This window comes from Pelodiscus sinensis, chromosome 1, assembly GCF_049634645.1.
Source record: "Pelodiscus sinensis isolate JC-2024 chromosome 1, ASM4963464v1, whole genome shotgun sequence".
Taxonomy (NCBI): Eukaryota; Metazoa; Chordata; order Testudines; family Trionychidae; genus Pelodiscus; species Pelodiscus sinensis.
The window spans coordinates 76,642,660-76,655,566 of NC_134711.1; the positions used below are offsets into that span (position 1 = coordinate 76,642,660).

The 12,907-nt window shown below is 47.4% G+C and overlaps 1 protein-coding gene across 5 annotated transcripts in view; it reads right to left on the bottom strand.

The window, feature by feature from the left end:
• Nucleotides 1-12,907, bottom strand: part of CEP290 (centrosomal protein 290) — a 129,968-nt gene that overhangs the window by 26,630 nt on the left and 90,431 nt on the right. For all 5 annotated transcript variants that reach the window (XM_006114000.4, XM_025180148.2, XM_075932772.1 and 2 more), the window contains 3 exons: nt 12,062-12,207; nt 10,387-10,542; nt 9,780-9,903 (listed from right to left, as the gene is read on the bottom strand). In XM_006114000.4, coding sequence (XP_006114062.2) covers nt 9,780-9,903; nt 10,387-10,542; nt 12,062-12,207 — 426 coding nt within the window. The remainder of the gene's footprint in view (nt 1-9,779; nt 9,904-10,386; nt 10,543-12,061; nt 12,208-12,907) is intronic.

Below are 12,907 nucleotides of genomic sequence, written 5' to 3' on the forward strand. Positions count from 1 at the left end.
ACCGAAGTTCGAGCGCAACTCGAAGCTGACCAAGACTGACGACTAGGCGTCAAAAGGGGTGCCGTAGTAGCGATTGGTACTGACCCCACATGGGGTGGTCCCGACGCATAAGTCGCCTTAGCATGCCGACCTGGGCCATGCGGGGGCGAAGTCGTCGCTAGCTCAGCCTCCGGCGAGGGCGACCTCGACCCTTCTGTGTCAACCGACGACGGAGGGGAGGTCGTGAGGCTGATAAGGTCCTGCACCGCTTCAAACGTGTCCGGCGTGGATGGACGGTACGAGGGTAGGCGACCGGGACTATCGAGGCCTCCTCGCCGCCGGTGGTACACTGCGGTGCCCGATCGAAGTTGACTTCTTTGAAGGGGACCTTCTGCGGGACTTCTTTGCCCTCTTGGATGGAGGAGAGTGAGACCAGTGCCGAGACCTGGATGCGGATGCACGGTGCCGGTGGGAGGCCTCACACGTGAAAGCCGGTGCGCTGCGCACCGTAGGTTGCTCCGGCAGCACCGGTTGAAGCGCTGTCTCCATGAGGAGAAGCTTCAGGCGGGAAACTCTTTCTTTTCTGGTGCGGGGCTTAAAGGACTTACAGATCTTACAGGGAACTGCCAGATGAGCCTCACCTAAGCACTTAAGGCAACTGTTGTGTGGGTCGCCCCTGGGCATAAACTTCCCGCAGTCAGCGCATGTCTTGAAGCCTTGCGGCCCTGGCATTCCTTACCCCCAAGGAGGAAGGGACAAAACAAAGAACCTAACTATCTAACTACGGGTATGTCTACACTACAAAGTTAATTCGAACTAACGGACGTTAGTTCGAATTAACTTTGATAGGCGCTACACTAGCGCTCTGCTAGTTCGAACTTAATTCGAACTAGCAGAGCGCTTAGTTCGAACTAGGTAAACATCATTGTACGAGGACTAAGCCTAGTTCGAACTTACTAGTTCGACTTAAGGGGTGTGTAGCCCCTTAATTCGAACTAGTGGGAGGCTAGCCGTCCCCAGCTTTCCCTGGTGGCCACTCTGGCCAACACCAGGAAAACTCTATTGCCCCCCTCCCGGCCCCGGACCCCTTAAAGGGGCACGGGCTGGCTACGGTGCCTGTGCCAGGTGCAAGCGTGCCAGCACCCAGCCAGCAGACCCTGCACCTGGCACGGCTCGAGCCAGCCACCCGATGCCCCCCAGCCCTCCCCCTCTTCCCGGGACCAGGCTGGCGGCTCCCGGGAGCTTGCCCGGGACCGCAAGAGGCGGGCACCCGCCTGGTCTAGTGCGGACATCATGGACCTCGTCCACGACCTCCGCACTAGGCACAGGAAAGTGGCCGTCTAGGGCAGGAAAGCTGCCAGCCTGGCCACCCAGGAGCAGGTGTGCATGAAAATCTAGGTGGTCCAGTGAGACCCCCGACCCTGAGCCCTGAGCTTACAATGGCCGTACTGGGTCAGACCAAAGGTCCATCTAGCCCAGTAGCCTGTCTGCTGACAGCGGCCAACCCTAGGAACGCTGGAGGGGATGGACCGAAGACAGTGATCAAGCCATTTGTCTCGTGTCATCCCTCTCCAGCCTTCCACAAACTTTGGGCAGGGACACCACTTCTACCCCCTGGCTAATACCACTCCATGGACCCAACCTCCATCACTTTATCTCACTTCTCTTTAAACTCTGTTCCAGTTCTAGCCTTCACAGCCTCCTGCAGCAAGGAGTTCCACAGGTTGACTCTTTGCTTTGTGAAGAACAACTTTCTGTTACTAGTTTGAAGCCTGTTACCCATTCCTTTCCTTTCCTTTGGTGTCCTCTAGTCCTTCTATTATGGGAACTAATGAAGAACTTTTCTTTAAGCACCCTCTCCACACCACTCATGCTTTTATAGACCTCTATCCTATCCCCCCTCAGTCTCCTCTTTTCTAAACTGAAAAGTCCTAGTCTCCTTAGCCTTTCTTCATATGGGACCTCTTCCAAACCTCTGATCATTTTAGTTGCCCTCCCCTCTCCCACCCTCTCTCTTTCCCTCTCCCACCTCCTTTTCCTAGTCTCCCTGAATTTTGTTCAAGCTGTGGTGTGAGTGTGTGTGTGTGCCTGACTGTTTGAATTTTACAGTTTGAAGTGTGAATTGAGTCTGATTCCAGGTGAGTGCTAGCAGTTTCAGTTTCAGCTTCTGTGGCAGTTGGGACTGAGAGCCTGCCATTGTTCCCTTGATTGCCTCTGATTAGCCTCAGGCTCAGCCTTCCCCTGTGTGACTCAGAAGGGGGCAGGCCTGACCTAGGCAAGCAGGCTTTAAAAAGCCAGAGCAGTGCGACCAGGGGAGCGAAGCGGACAGGGGACTGCAGACAGGGGAGTTGAAGAGGGAGAGCAAAGCGACCCCACCGCCGAAGAGGCTACCCGGTGAGAGTACAAGCTGTGGTGTGAGTGTGTGTGTGTGCCTGACTGTTTGAATTTTACAGTTTGAAGTGTGAATTGAGTCTGATTCCAGGTGAGTGCTAGCAGTTTCAGTTTCAGCTTCTGTGGCAGTTGGGACTGAGAGCCTGCCATTGTTCCCTTGATTGCCTCTGATTAGCCTCAGGCTCAGCCTTCCCCTGTGTGACTCAGAAGGGGGCAGGCCTGACCTAGGCAAGCAGGCTTTAAAAAGCCAGAGGAGTGCGACCAGGGGAGCGAAGTGGACAGGGGACTGCAGACAGGGGAGTTGAAGAGGGAGTTGAGCAGAGGGAGTGACTGATGGTGATGAAGACCCGAAGCGCTTGTGCCAGTACTTCTCCTGTCTCCTCCACCTGTGCCTGTATCCAGACAGAGAACCTGAGCATGGATGCCTCTACCCAGGTCCTGGTGTGGTCTTGCTGTATTTGTGGCTTGCAATTCCCACTGAGTGATCTCCAGGCTGGGGGAGACAACCGTTGTGAAAGGTGCCTGCTGGTGGAATCTCTCAGGCAGCAGGTGGGAGAGCTACAGGAGGAGGTGGCCAGGCTGAGGAGCATTCGAAGCCATGAGGAATTCCTGGACAGTATTCCTGTGGAGTCCACGGAGGTCACTGTCCTAGGATGTGGGACTGTTGACCAGCCACTTATGGAGGAGGCGGTGGTGCAGGGTGAGAACTGGCAGCTGGTTACTTCCGGCAGCAGGCAGTGTTCCACCCCTGCTCCTAACCCTCCCACTGTGTTGTTACATAACCGTTACACTTTACTTTCAGCAGGAGACAAGGAGTCACCCCCCACAGTGGAGGAGACCAGGCCTTGCACCACCAAGGTTGAGCAGTCTCCTGCCACCACTGCGAGGAGGAAGCGTAGGGTAGTGGTGGTTGGAGACTCTCTTCTGAGGGGAACGGAGGCACCCATCTGTCGCCCTGACAGCTCATCTCGAGAGGTATGCTGTCTGCCAGGGGCCCGTATCCGAGATGTTACGGAGGCATTGTCGAGGATTATCCGGCCCTCTGACTACTACCCCATGCTACTCATCCACGTGGGCACAAATGATACTGCCAGGTGTGACACTGAGCGGATCAAGTGTGACTACAGGGCTTTGGGAGTACGGGTGAAGGAGTTTGGAGCACAGGTGGTATTCTCTTCTATCCTTCCTGTCAAAGGTAGGGGCCCGGGCAGAGAGAGCTGCATCCTGGAGGTGAATGCCTGGCTGCGACGATGGTGTCGCCAGGAGGGATTCGGCTTCCTTGATCACGGGGTGCTCTTCCAGGAAGGACTGCTTGGCGGAGATGGAGTTCACCTTTCCAGGAGCGGGAAGGCCTTGTTTGGACACAGACTGGCTAACCTTGTGAGGAGGGCTTTAAACTAGGTTTGTTGGGGGCAGGTGAACAAAGCCCACAGGTAAGTGCTGCATGTGCGGGACTGGGAGATGGGTTGGAAATGGGGGGGACTACGGCCTATAATGGGAAGGAGAAAGGAGGGTCAGGGCACAACAGGGAGGCAAGATCAAATCAGTATCTTAGATGCCTATATACAAATGCGAGAAGTATGGGTAATAAGCAGGAAGAACTGGAATTGCTAACCAATAAATACAACTATGATATCATTGGTATTACAGAAACCTGGTGGGATGGGACGCATGATTGGAATGTTGGTATGGAAGGGTACGGCTTGCTCAGGAAGGACAGACAGGGAAAAAAGGGAGGAGGGGTTGCCTTGTATATTAAAAATGTACACACTTGGACTGAAGTGGAGATGAATGTAGGAGATAGCTGTGTAGAGAGTCTCTGGGTTAAGCTAAAAGGGGTAAAAAACGAGGGTGATATCATGCTAGGAGTCTACTACAGGCCACCTAGCCAGGTGGAAGAGGTGGATGAGGCCTTTTTTAAACAATTAACAAAACTATCCAAAGCCCAAGATTTGGTGGTGATGGGGGACTTCAACTATCCAGACATATGTTGGGAAACTAACACAGCGAGGCACAGGCTATCCAATAAGTTTCTGGACTGCATTGGAGACAACTTTCTGTTTCAGAAGGTTGAAAAAGCTACCAGAGGAGAAGCTGTTCTGGATTTGGTTTTAACAAATAGGGAGGAACTAGTTGAGAACTTGAAAGTGGAAGACAGTATAGGGGACAGTGATCATGAAATAATAGAGTTCATGATCTTAAGGAAAGGTAGAAGGGAGACCAGCACAATTGAGGTAATGGATTTCAGGAAGGCAGATTTTGATAAGCTCAGAGAACTTGTAGGTAATGTCCCATGGGAAGCAAGACTGAAGGGAAAAACAACTGAGGAGAGTTGGAAGTATTTCAAAGGGACGTTGTTAAGGGCCCAAAAGCAAACAATTCCGCTGTGTAGGAAAGATAGAAAATATGGCAAAAGACCAGCTTGGCTTAACAAGGAGATCTTGCACGATCTCAAAATAAAAAAGGAGTCATATAAAAAATGGAAACTAGGACAACTAACAAAGGAGGAATATAGGCAAGCAACACGGGAATGCAGGGGCAAGATTAGAAAGGCAAAGGCACAAAATGAGATCAAACTAGCTACAGGCATAAAGGGAAACAAGAAGACCTTTTATAAATACATTAAAAGCAAGAGGAAGACCAAGGACAGGGTAGGCCCACTGCTTAGTGAGGAGGGAGAAGCAGTAACAGGGAACTTGGAAATGGCGGAGAGGCTCAATGACTTCTTTGTTTCGGTCTTCACCGAGAAGTCTGGAGGTGTGCCTAACGTAGTGAATACAAGCAGAGAGAGGGTAAGTTTAGAAGATAGGATACACAAAGAACAAGTTAAAAATCACGTAGGAAAGTTAGATGTCAGCAAGTCACCAGGTCCTGATGAAATGCATCCCAGGATACTCAAGGAGCTGATAGAGGAGGTATCTGAGCCTTTAGCTATGATCTTTGAAAAATCATGGCAGACAGGGGAGATTCCAGAAGACTGGAAAAGGGCAAATATTGTGCCCATCTATAAAAAGGGGAATAAGAACAACCCAGGAAACTACAGACCGGTCAGTTTAACGTCTGTCCCAGGGAAGATAATGGAGCAGGTAATTAAGGAAATCATATGCAAACACTTGGAAGGTAATAAAGTGATAGGGAATAGCCAGCATGGGTTTGTGAAGAACAAGTCATGCCAAACTAACCTGATAGCTTTCTTTGATAAGATAACGAGCCTTGTGGATAAGGGAGAAGCGGTGGATGTCATATACCTAGACTTTAGTAAGGCATTTGATACAGTCTCGCATGATATTCTTATTGATAAACTAGGCAAATATAACTTAGATAGGGCCACGATAAGGTGGGTGCATAATTGGCTGGATAACCGTAGTCAGAGAGTTGTAGTTAATGGTTCTAAATCCTGCTGGAAAGGGATAACAAGTGGAGTTCCGCAAGGGTCTGTTTTGGGACCCGTACTGTTCAATATCTTCATCAATGATGTAGATATTGGGATAGAGAGTACGCTTATTAAGTTTGCAGATGATACCAAACTGGGTGGGGTTGCAACTTCTTTGGAGGATAGGGACATAATTCAAAATGACCTTAGCAAGTTAGAGAAATGGTCAGAGGTAAACAGGATGAGGTTTAATAAAGAGAAATGCAAAGTGCTCCACTTAGGAAGGAACAATCAGTTCCATACATACAAGATGGGAAGCAACTGTCTAGGAAGGAGCATGGCGGAAAGGGATCTAGGGGTCATAGTGGACCACAAGTTGAATATGAGTCAACAGTGTGATGCTGTTGCAAAAAAAGCAAATATGATTCTAGGTTGTATCAACAGGTGTGTTGTAAGCAAAACTCGTGAAGTCATTCTGCCGCTCTACTCTGCACTAGTTAGGCCTCAGCTGGAGTACTGTGTCCAGTTCTGGGCACCACATTTCAAGAAAGATGTGGAGAAATTGGAAAGGGTACAGAGAAGAGCGACAAGAATGATTAAAGGTTTAGAGAACATGACCTATGAAGCCAGGCTTCATGAACTGGGCTTGTTTAGTTTGGAAAAAAGAAGATTAAGGGGGGACATGATAGCGGTTTTCAAATATCTAAAAGGGTGTCACAAGGAGGAAGGAGAAAATTTGTTCCTCTTGGTTTCTGAGGACAGGACAAGGAGTAATGGGCTTAAAGTGCAGCAGGGGAGGTTTAGATTGGACATTAGGAAAAAATTCCTAACTGTCAGGGTGGTCAAATATTGGAATAAATTGCCAAGGGAGGTGGTGGAATCTCCCTCTCTGGAGATATTTAAGAACAGGTTAGATAGACATCTGTCAGGGATGGTGTAGACGGAGCTTGATCCTGCCTTGAGGGCGGGGGGCTGGACTCGATGACCTCTCGAGGTCCCTTCCAGTCCTATTATTCTATGATTCTATGATTCTATTTTTGACCACACGTTTTCTTTATTTTGTACATCTGGAAGGGGGGCTAGGGAAGGGTAAGTGGAAGGAGGTGAGGGAGGAATGGGGTACGAGCCCCCAATGGGGAGGACTGGGCTGGCTCTGCGGGTTTCTGGGGGTGGAACCTCTCCTGCAGCCTCCCAATTGCCCCCTCTCCCCAGATGGCAGCCTGCGGCAAGTTCAGCCGGTCTGATGGCCGAGTGCTGTGATGTGCCCAGTGTGGGCACTCAGGGCACTTCAAGACAGGACTGCTTTGCAAGCGGGGCACCCCTGAGAACTGTCTGTCTGGGGTGGGGGTCGGGTCCCTTTAAGAACAGCCCTCGGCTAGCCTGAGGCAGCAGCTCCATGCTCTAAGTCCTCATCTGATGCCCTGCCGGCACTGCTTCCAGCCATCCTTAACCCTGGTTCAGGGTCCACTTAATGTGGACATGCTAGTTCGAATTAGCAAAATGCTAATTTGAACTACAGGCAGTCCCCGGGTTACGTACAAGATAGGGACTGTAGGTTTGTTCTTAAGTTGAATTTGTATGTAAGTCGGAACTGGTACATATTGTAGGGGAAACTCTAGCCAAACATTTTTTTTAGTTTTGGATAGCATAGGGAAAGGTTAACTCCCCTCTAATGTTTGTTTTGCTGTCTGTTCCCCTGTTCAGAAGATTTCACATCTATTTCTGTCCCTGTGACAAACTCAGGACTAAAGGAGTAACTCATCAAATACCAAACAGCTCTGCACCATGCTTTGAGCTAATAGCTTTATTTCCACACACCACCCAGGGTTCTAGGAGGAGGGTCCTTTTTTTGCTAACACAATGAGGCCAGCACTTTGTTTGTTTTGGTGGAGTCTTTGTTTGCCCAGGGAGCCCAGCATGTATAGGGAGAGGAGGGGCGGAGAGGCTGCTTTTGTCTGCTGTTCGGCAGCCTGTTGCTCAGGGGAGGGGGCAGCCTGTTGCTGGCAGGGGGAGAGGGGGGAGGCGTGCAGGATGCGAGGCCGCGGGGGGGGGGGGGGCAGCGGGCGTGGGGAGGCACTTTTCCTCTGCCCGGCAGCTCTGCGGGATCCCTGTCCCTGTGGCCAGCTGCTGCAGGCAGAGGCCAGTTGGAGCCGGCCGAAGAGGAGGAGGAGGTGGATTCTAGGACCCAGGTGAGCGAGCCCCGGGGACGCTACTGCGCTCCGGGAGCCCGGCATGTATAGAGGGGAGGAGGGGCAGAGAGGCTGCTTTTGTCTGTTCCGCAGCCTGTTGCTGGCAGGGGGGTGGGGGGGGCAGCGGGCGTGGGGAGGCACTTTTCCTCTGCCCGGCAGCTCTGCGGGACCCCAGTCGGAGCCGGCCCGAGGAGGAGGAGGATCCTAGGACCCAGGTGAGCGAGCCCCGGGAATGCTGCTGCGCATGTGCGGGAGTTGCCTCACCCCGTTCGTATCTAGGGATCCGACGTAAGTCGGATCCACGTAAGTCGGGGACTGCCTGTAGTTTTTTAGTCCGGATGCGTTAGTTTGAATTAGCTTAGTTCGAATTAACTAATTCAAACTAAGTTAGTTCGAATTAGCGCTGTAGTGTAGACATACCCTACTAGAACTATTTACAGACAAATGTGAGAACGGGAACTATTAGCTAACTAAGAGAGATAGAGACGCTCCAATGACCGTCACGGCGGTAAGAAGGAACTGAGGTGGGGCAGCGCCGGTAGGGGTATTTATGCCCCGCCATGGCAGCGCCACTCCAGGGGTCGCCCTGCCGGCGCTACGGGTACCGCTAGGGAAGACGCTCCAGAAGACGCAGTGCACGCGGGGCGCACACCTACTTCGAATGGACATGAGCAACCACTCGAAGAAGAAAGTAGCTTATTACTAAGTAAAGATTATAGACAATGTTTTATGTTTTTCTTTTACCTTTAAGGAAATGTTACCTTGTGCAGTAACAGACCATGTCTTGAAGAATTTAATAGAGGCACTCCTATTCAGTTGCACACCCAACTGAGGAAGGGCTGCAGCCACTCCACCCTTTATGCCCTTTATAGAGCACATGCACAGCCCTGACAGATATTACTATTAAAAAAAATTGATCTTGTGCATGAGGTGCATGCATACCTACAGCAAGAGCCACACTAATAAGCATTCAAAGAAGAATCATGTTTCCCAGAGCCACACACAACTTTGTACCTTCTTCTATGCTGTGCCCTACACTGTTCTCTACATAATTGTGCTGGCTCCTCATTCTACTGAAAAGCAAATTCCTCCTAAACAAGTATTTCTGTGAGGCTCCAAACATTAGCCAATGTTAGGTAATAAACAGGCCTGCCGACAGGGCAGGCAAAGGGGACAGCTGTACCACGGATCAGCAATTAAAAAGGGCCCAGGGTTCCTGGCCACTATTACACTGGCAACAGCAGCAACTGGAGCCTTAGGCCCTTTAAATTGCTGTCAGAGCCATGGGTGGCATGTGCTGGACAGCACTGAAGGGCTGGCTGGGGGAGGCTACCCATATGCCTTCTCCTTCCGCCTGAGGCCCTGCCTCATCTGGGGGCCCAGCGCCACCCCCGCAACTTGCCCAGGGCGCAGCAAAATCCGTTGGCTGTTCTGGTAATAAATAATGAAATGGGAAAAAAACTACAATAAGCCAGGACCTTCCTTTGGGTCTCCCAGTGCATTTTGCCTTACCAATCTTTTTAGACTGTAATACCTTTGGGGTAGGTAGTGTCTGTCCTATGTGTTTATAGCACTGAGCACATTCTTTTTTTTCTTTTAAGTCTATAACATTCATGAAAAACAGCAATACATTTTAGTTCTTAGAATTAAAAAAATGCTAACCATTATTGCCATGAGGTTAATAAAGGGAGAAAAAGTTATTTTTTTCAGATACCTTATTAGATTATTGCAACCCGAAACAAAATGGACCGAATACTACAGACTAATAGGCAGATGATAAATATGTCTGAGTAGGAGATTAATTCAATTTTACACTTTTGGGTAATAACATAAAGTTGTTTGCTTACCGAAGGTCTTGAAACTGTGTCTCTTGAAAACTGTCTCTCCAATGCATGAATCTTTTCCTGGAAATATCGATTTTTTAAATGTAACTCTTCTACAACAGAATCTCGTGGGAGAGCTTGTTGTGTTCTGTATCAAAAATAAATGAATGCAGGAAAGCATCTTTTAATGTAAAACAAGTATGAACTTCTGGTTTCCTGGATTGAATATTTTTAGTTTTTTTGTTAGATAAATGTAATTATACTCAATCAATTTTATTTATATAAACTGAATTAAATAAACCTAATGATCTAGGAAGTCTGAATTTGGCATAGTATTTAGCCTTAAGAAACTCTAAAAGTCTATTTTCTCAACATTTATGTGAAATTTCCATTACCATTGATGACGAGTTATGCATCCATACTGAAAAAAGAACACATTTCCAAAATATTAAATTAAAAATTCTGGAGATAATGTGTTATAGTTGAACTAATGACCTGAGTTTTCACTTCTGTGCACAGGGAACCAGTTTCCATTTGTGTGAATTTATTCCTCGAACAATTTATTTAAGGGGAAAAATTACAAGTTTGCTCGGTTTTCCAAAAGGGGTCTCTCCTTTTGAACAACTCTTACCTCATATGAGCAATTTCATTTTCTAACTCTGTATTCCGTTTTCTTAGTTCCTCCAGCTCCCTCTCTGACTCTGATGCTTGTACTCCCACAACATGATCAACAGTAATACCGCTGGTCTTCAGTTTCTTTTGTAAAACAATTTTCTCTTTATCAGCTCTGAAATAGTCAATTTGTTTTTACTAAAATCTTGGTACATTTGTTTGCCAATTTGCCCCATTTAAAAGTGAACAGCACTTTGATCTAAAGATTCCAGACCTTCAATCCAATTGCACATTTAACTTTCCTTGATTTAAATTATTTTATGAATAGACATTTTCTAGTTATTCATAAAAGATTTTCTGGTTTCTCATAAAATAACACTGGATGAATGCTGTACATTTAATAAATCATTTGCAGGTTCCGCTTAAGTATTCATTTGTATTTTACATTTATGTAATCCCTTACAAAAACAGAGAGGCCCAGTGTAACACAGCTACAGGATGAACCTCCCTGGTCCAGCACCCTCGGGATCTGACCAACCCTAGACAAGGGAGTTTTCTTGACCAGGGGAGGTCTAGGGGAGAGAGGAGTAGGGCACAAACCTCCTTGCTGGGCTCTCTCCTCAGCCACCAGGGCTCCTCTCCCCAGCCTCCCAGCCCTGCAAGCTACAGCAGCTCTGCCTGGAGCTCCTGGTCTCACAAGCTGCGGCAGCTTTGCTGGAACTCCTAACCCCACAAGCTGCACTGGAGTTCCCGGCGGCCCTTCTAGCCTCACAGCAGCCCTGCTGGAGCTCCTGCTGGCCCCACCGACCTCACAGCAGCAGCAGCACTTTGCTGGAGCTCCCACCCCGCTGGAGCCTCCAGAGGACCCACTGCCCCACCGGAGCTTCCTGCGGCCCCACTGGCTCTGCCCCCCTCCACCAGCCTCCTTGCCCCACTGGCTGCAGGCCCTGTTGTCCCACAGGTTCCGCTGCCCCACTGGTTGGGCCGGCCAGCTCCACTCTGAAATGCTAGCAACCTCTGCTGCTCAGGCCTTCCGGTCCTGCAACATCTGTGATCCTTCCAGACAAAGGATGTTGCTGGATGAGAGAGTCCCAGACCACAGAGGTTCAACCTGTCGTGAAAAGAACTTACAAATATATATAATTCTTGTTATTCTTGTGTTACTTTTCATCTCTGAAATTCTGGGTTAGGGGAAAAAAATGCTATGTTTGCATTGAAAACATGGTTAAATGAAAACAGCTTTTCTGGAGGCTTGGTTACCACAATGTTGCAGGTGTCACAATATTGTAGAATTAGTACAGCTGCTAAACAGTGAAACTAAATAGTGGTTCAAACAAACAAACAAACAAACAAACAAACAAAACAAAACCCTGTCCTCACCAGCAGCTGGTGCTTCTTTGATATGATAGTATACACAAATTATCAATGGAGAAATTATTTTTGCTCAAAGATTTTCTAATTAATAAAATACTGACTGCTCCTACAGAAAACAAGGCACTACAATAGCAAAAACATAAAGGAAACTTGCTGCTTGAAAATAAGATACCCCTTTGTAGTCTCAACAGGAATGTCAAATTATAAGAATCTATTTTGTTAAGATAAGAAAAATGTTACAATCTTTTTACAGCAACAAACCAGGGTTGTTTTATTTTACACCATCAGTTTAGAACTATATCTAATTAAAATCAACTCACTTGGAATAAAGTTCCTTTAATGTATTGAACTGTTTTGTTAAAGCATCCATTTCCTTCTCCTTTTCTTTTAGTTTATTCCGCATTCCTTCCATTCTGGTTTGCCATTTTTTACCCTCTTCCCACCTAACTATTTCCTCTTTAGAGCTCTGTAAAATGTTCAAAAACAAAGTAACATTTACTGTTGGTCTAGTAAATTTAATCCGTAGTGCAAGTTAGAGTAGCACTTCGGATTAAAAGTTTCCATTTCAAAATTTTAAACAAAAGCAGATGTTTAAATACAGCAATAAACTAAAATGATACTAGGTTATTAGGGCCACACATTGGCTATTATGAAACCTGATGCACAATCTGGTACATCTGAATACTGCTAGCAAACAGTTCTGTTAAATTCAGAAATTGCTTTGTAAAAAGTACTGAAACATTTTTATAAAATCCAGTGTTAAGAATGCTTATACAATATATTCTCCACTTTGAAATGTAGGTCACTAACACAAGATAGGAGAAACAATTATGATGCTATTCTATGCTAATTTTAATAAATACAGCAGACTTCTCTTTCCTCCTCCAAATCACCAGGAGCTCAGATGCCCCTGCAAATCACACTTGCTGGTCCAAGAGTGACAAAAAACTCACTTTCTATCATAGAAAATGAATTTTTATTTACTAGTCCCAATTCAGTTTTATAACAGAAAACAAGATAAGACTTATGACAAAAAAGGTTACTGAAAAAGCTAAATTAATGTTATTTTTATAGGTGGAGATAAAGTTTTTTGTCCAGGAGTCTCACCTCCCTTATTTGCCCCATCTCTTTTCTTTTCCACATCACGCGCACGTATGTGTGAGTGT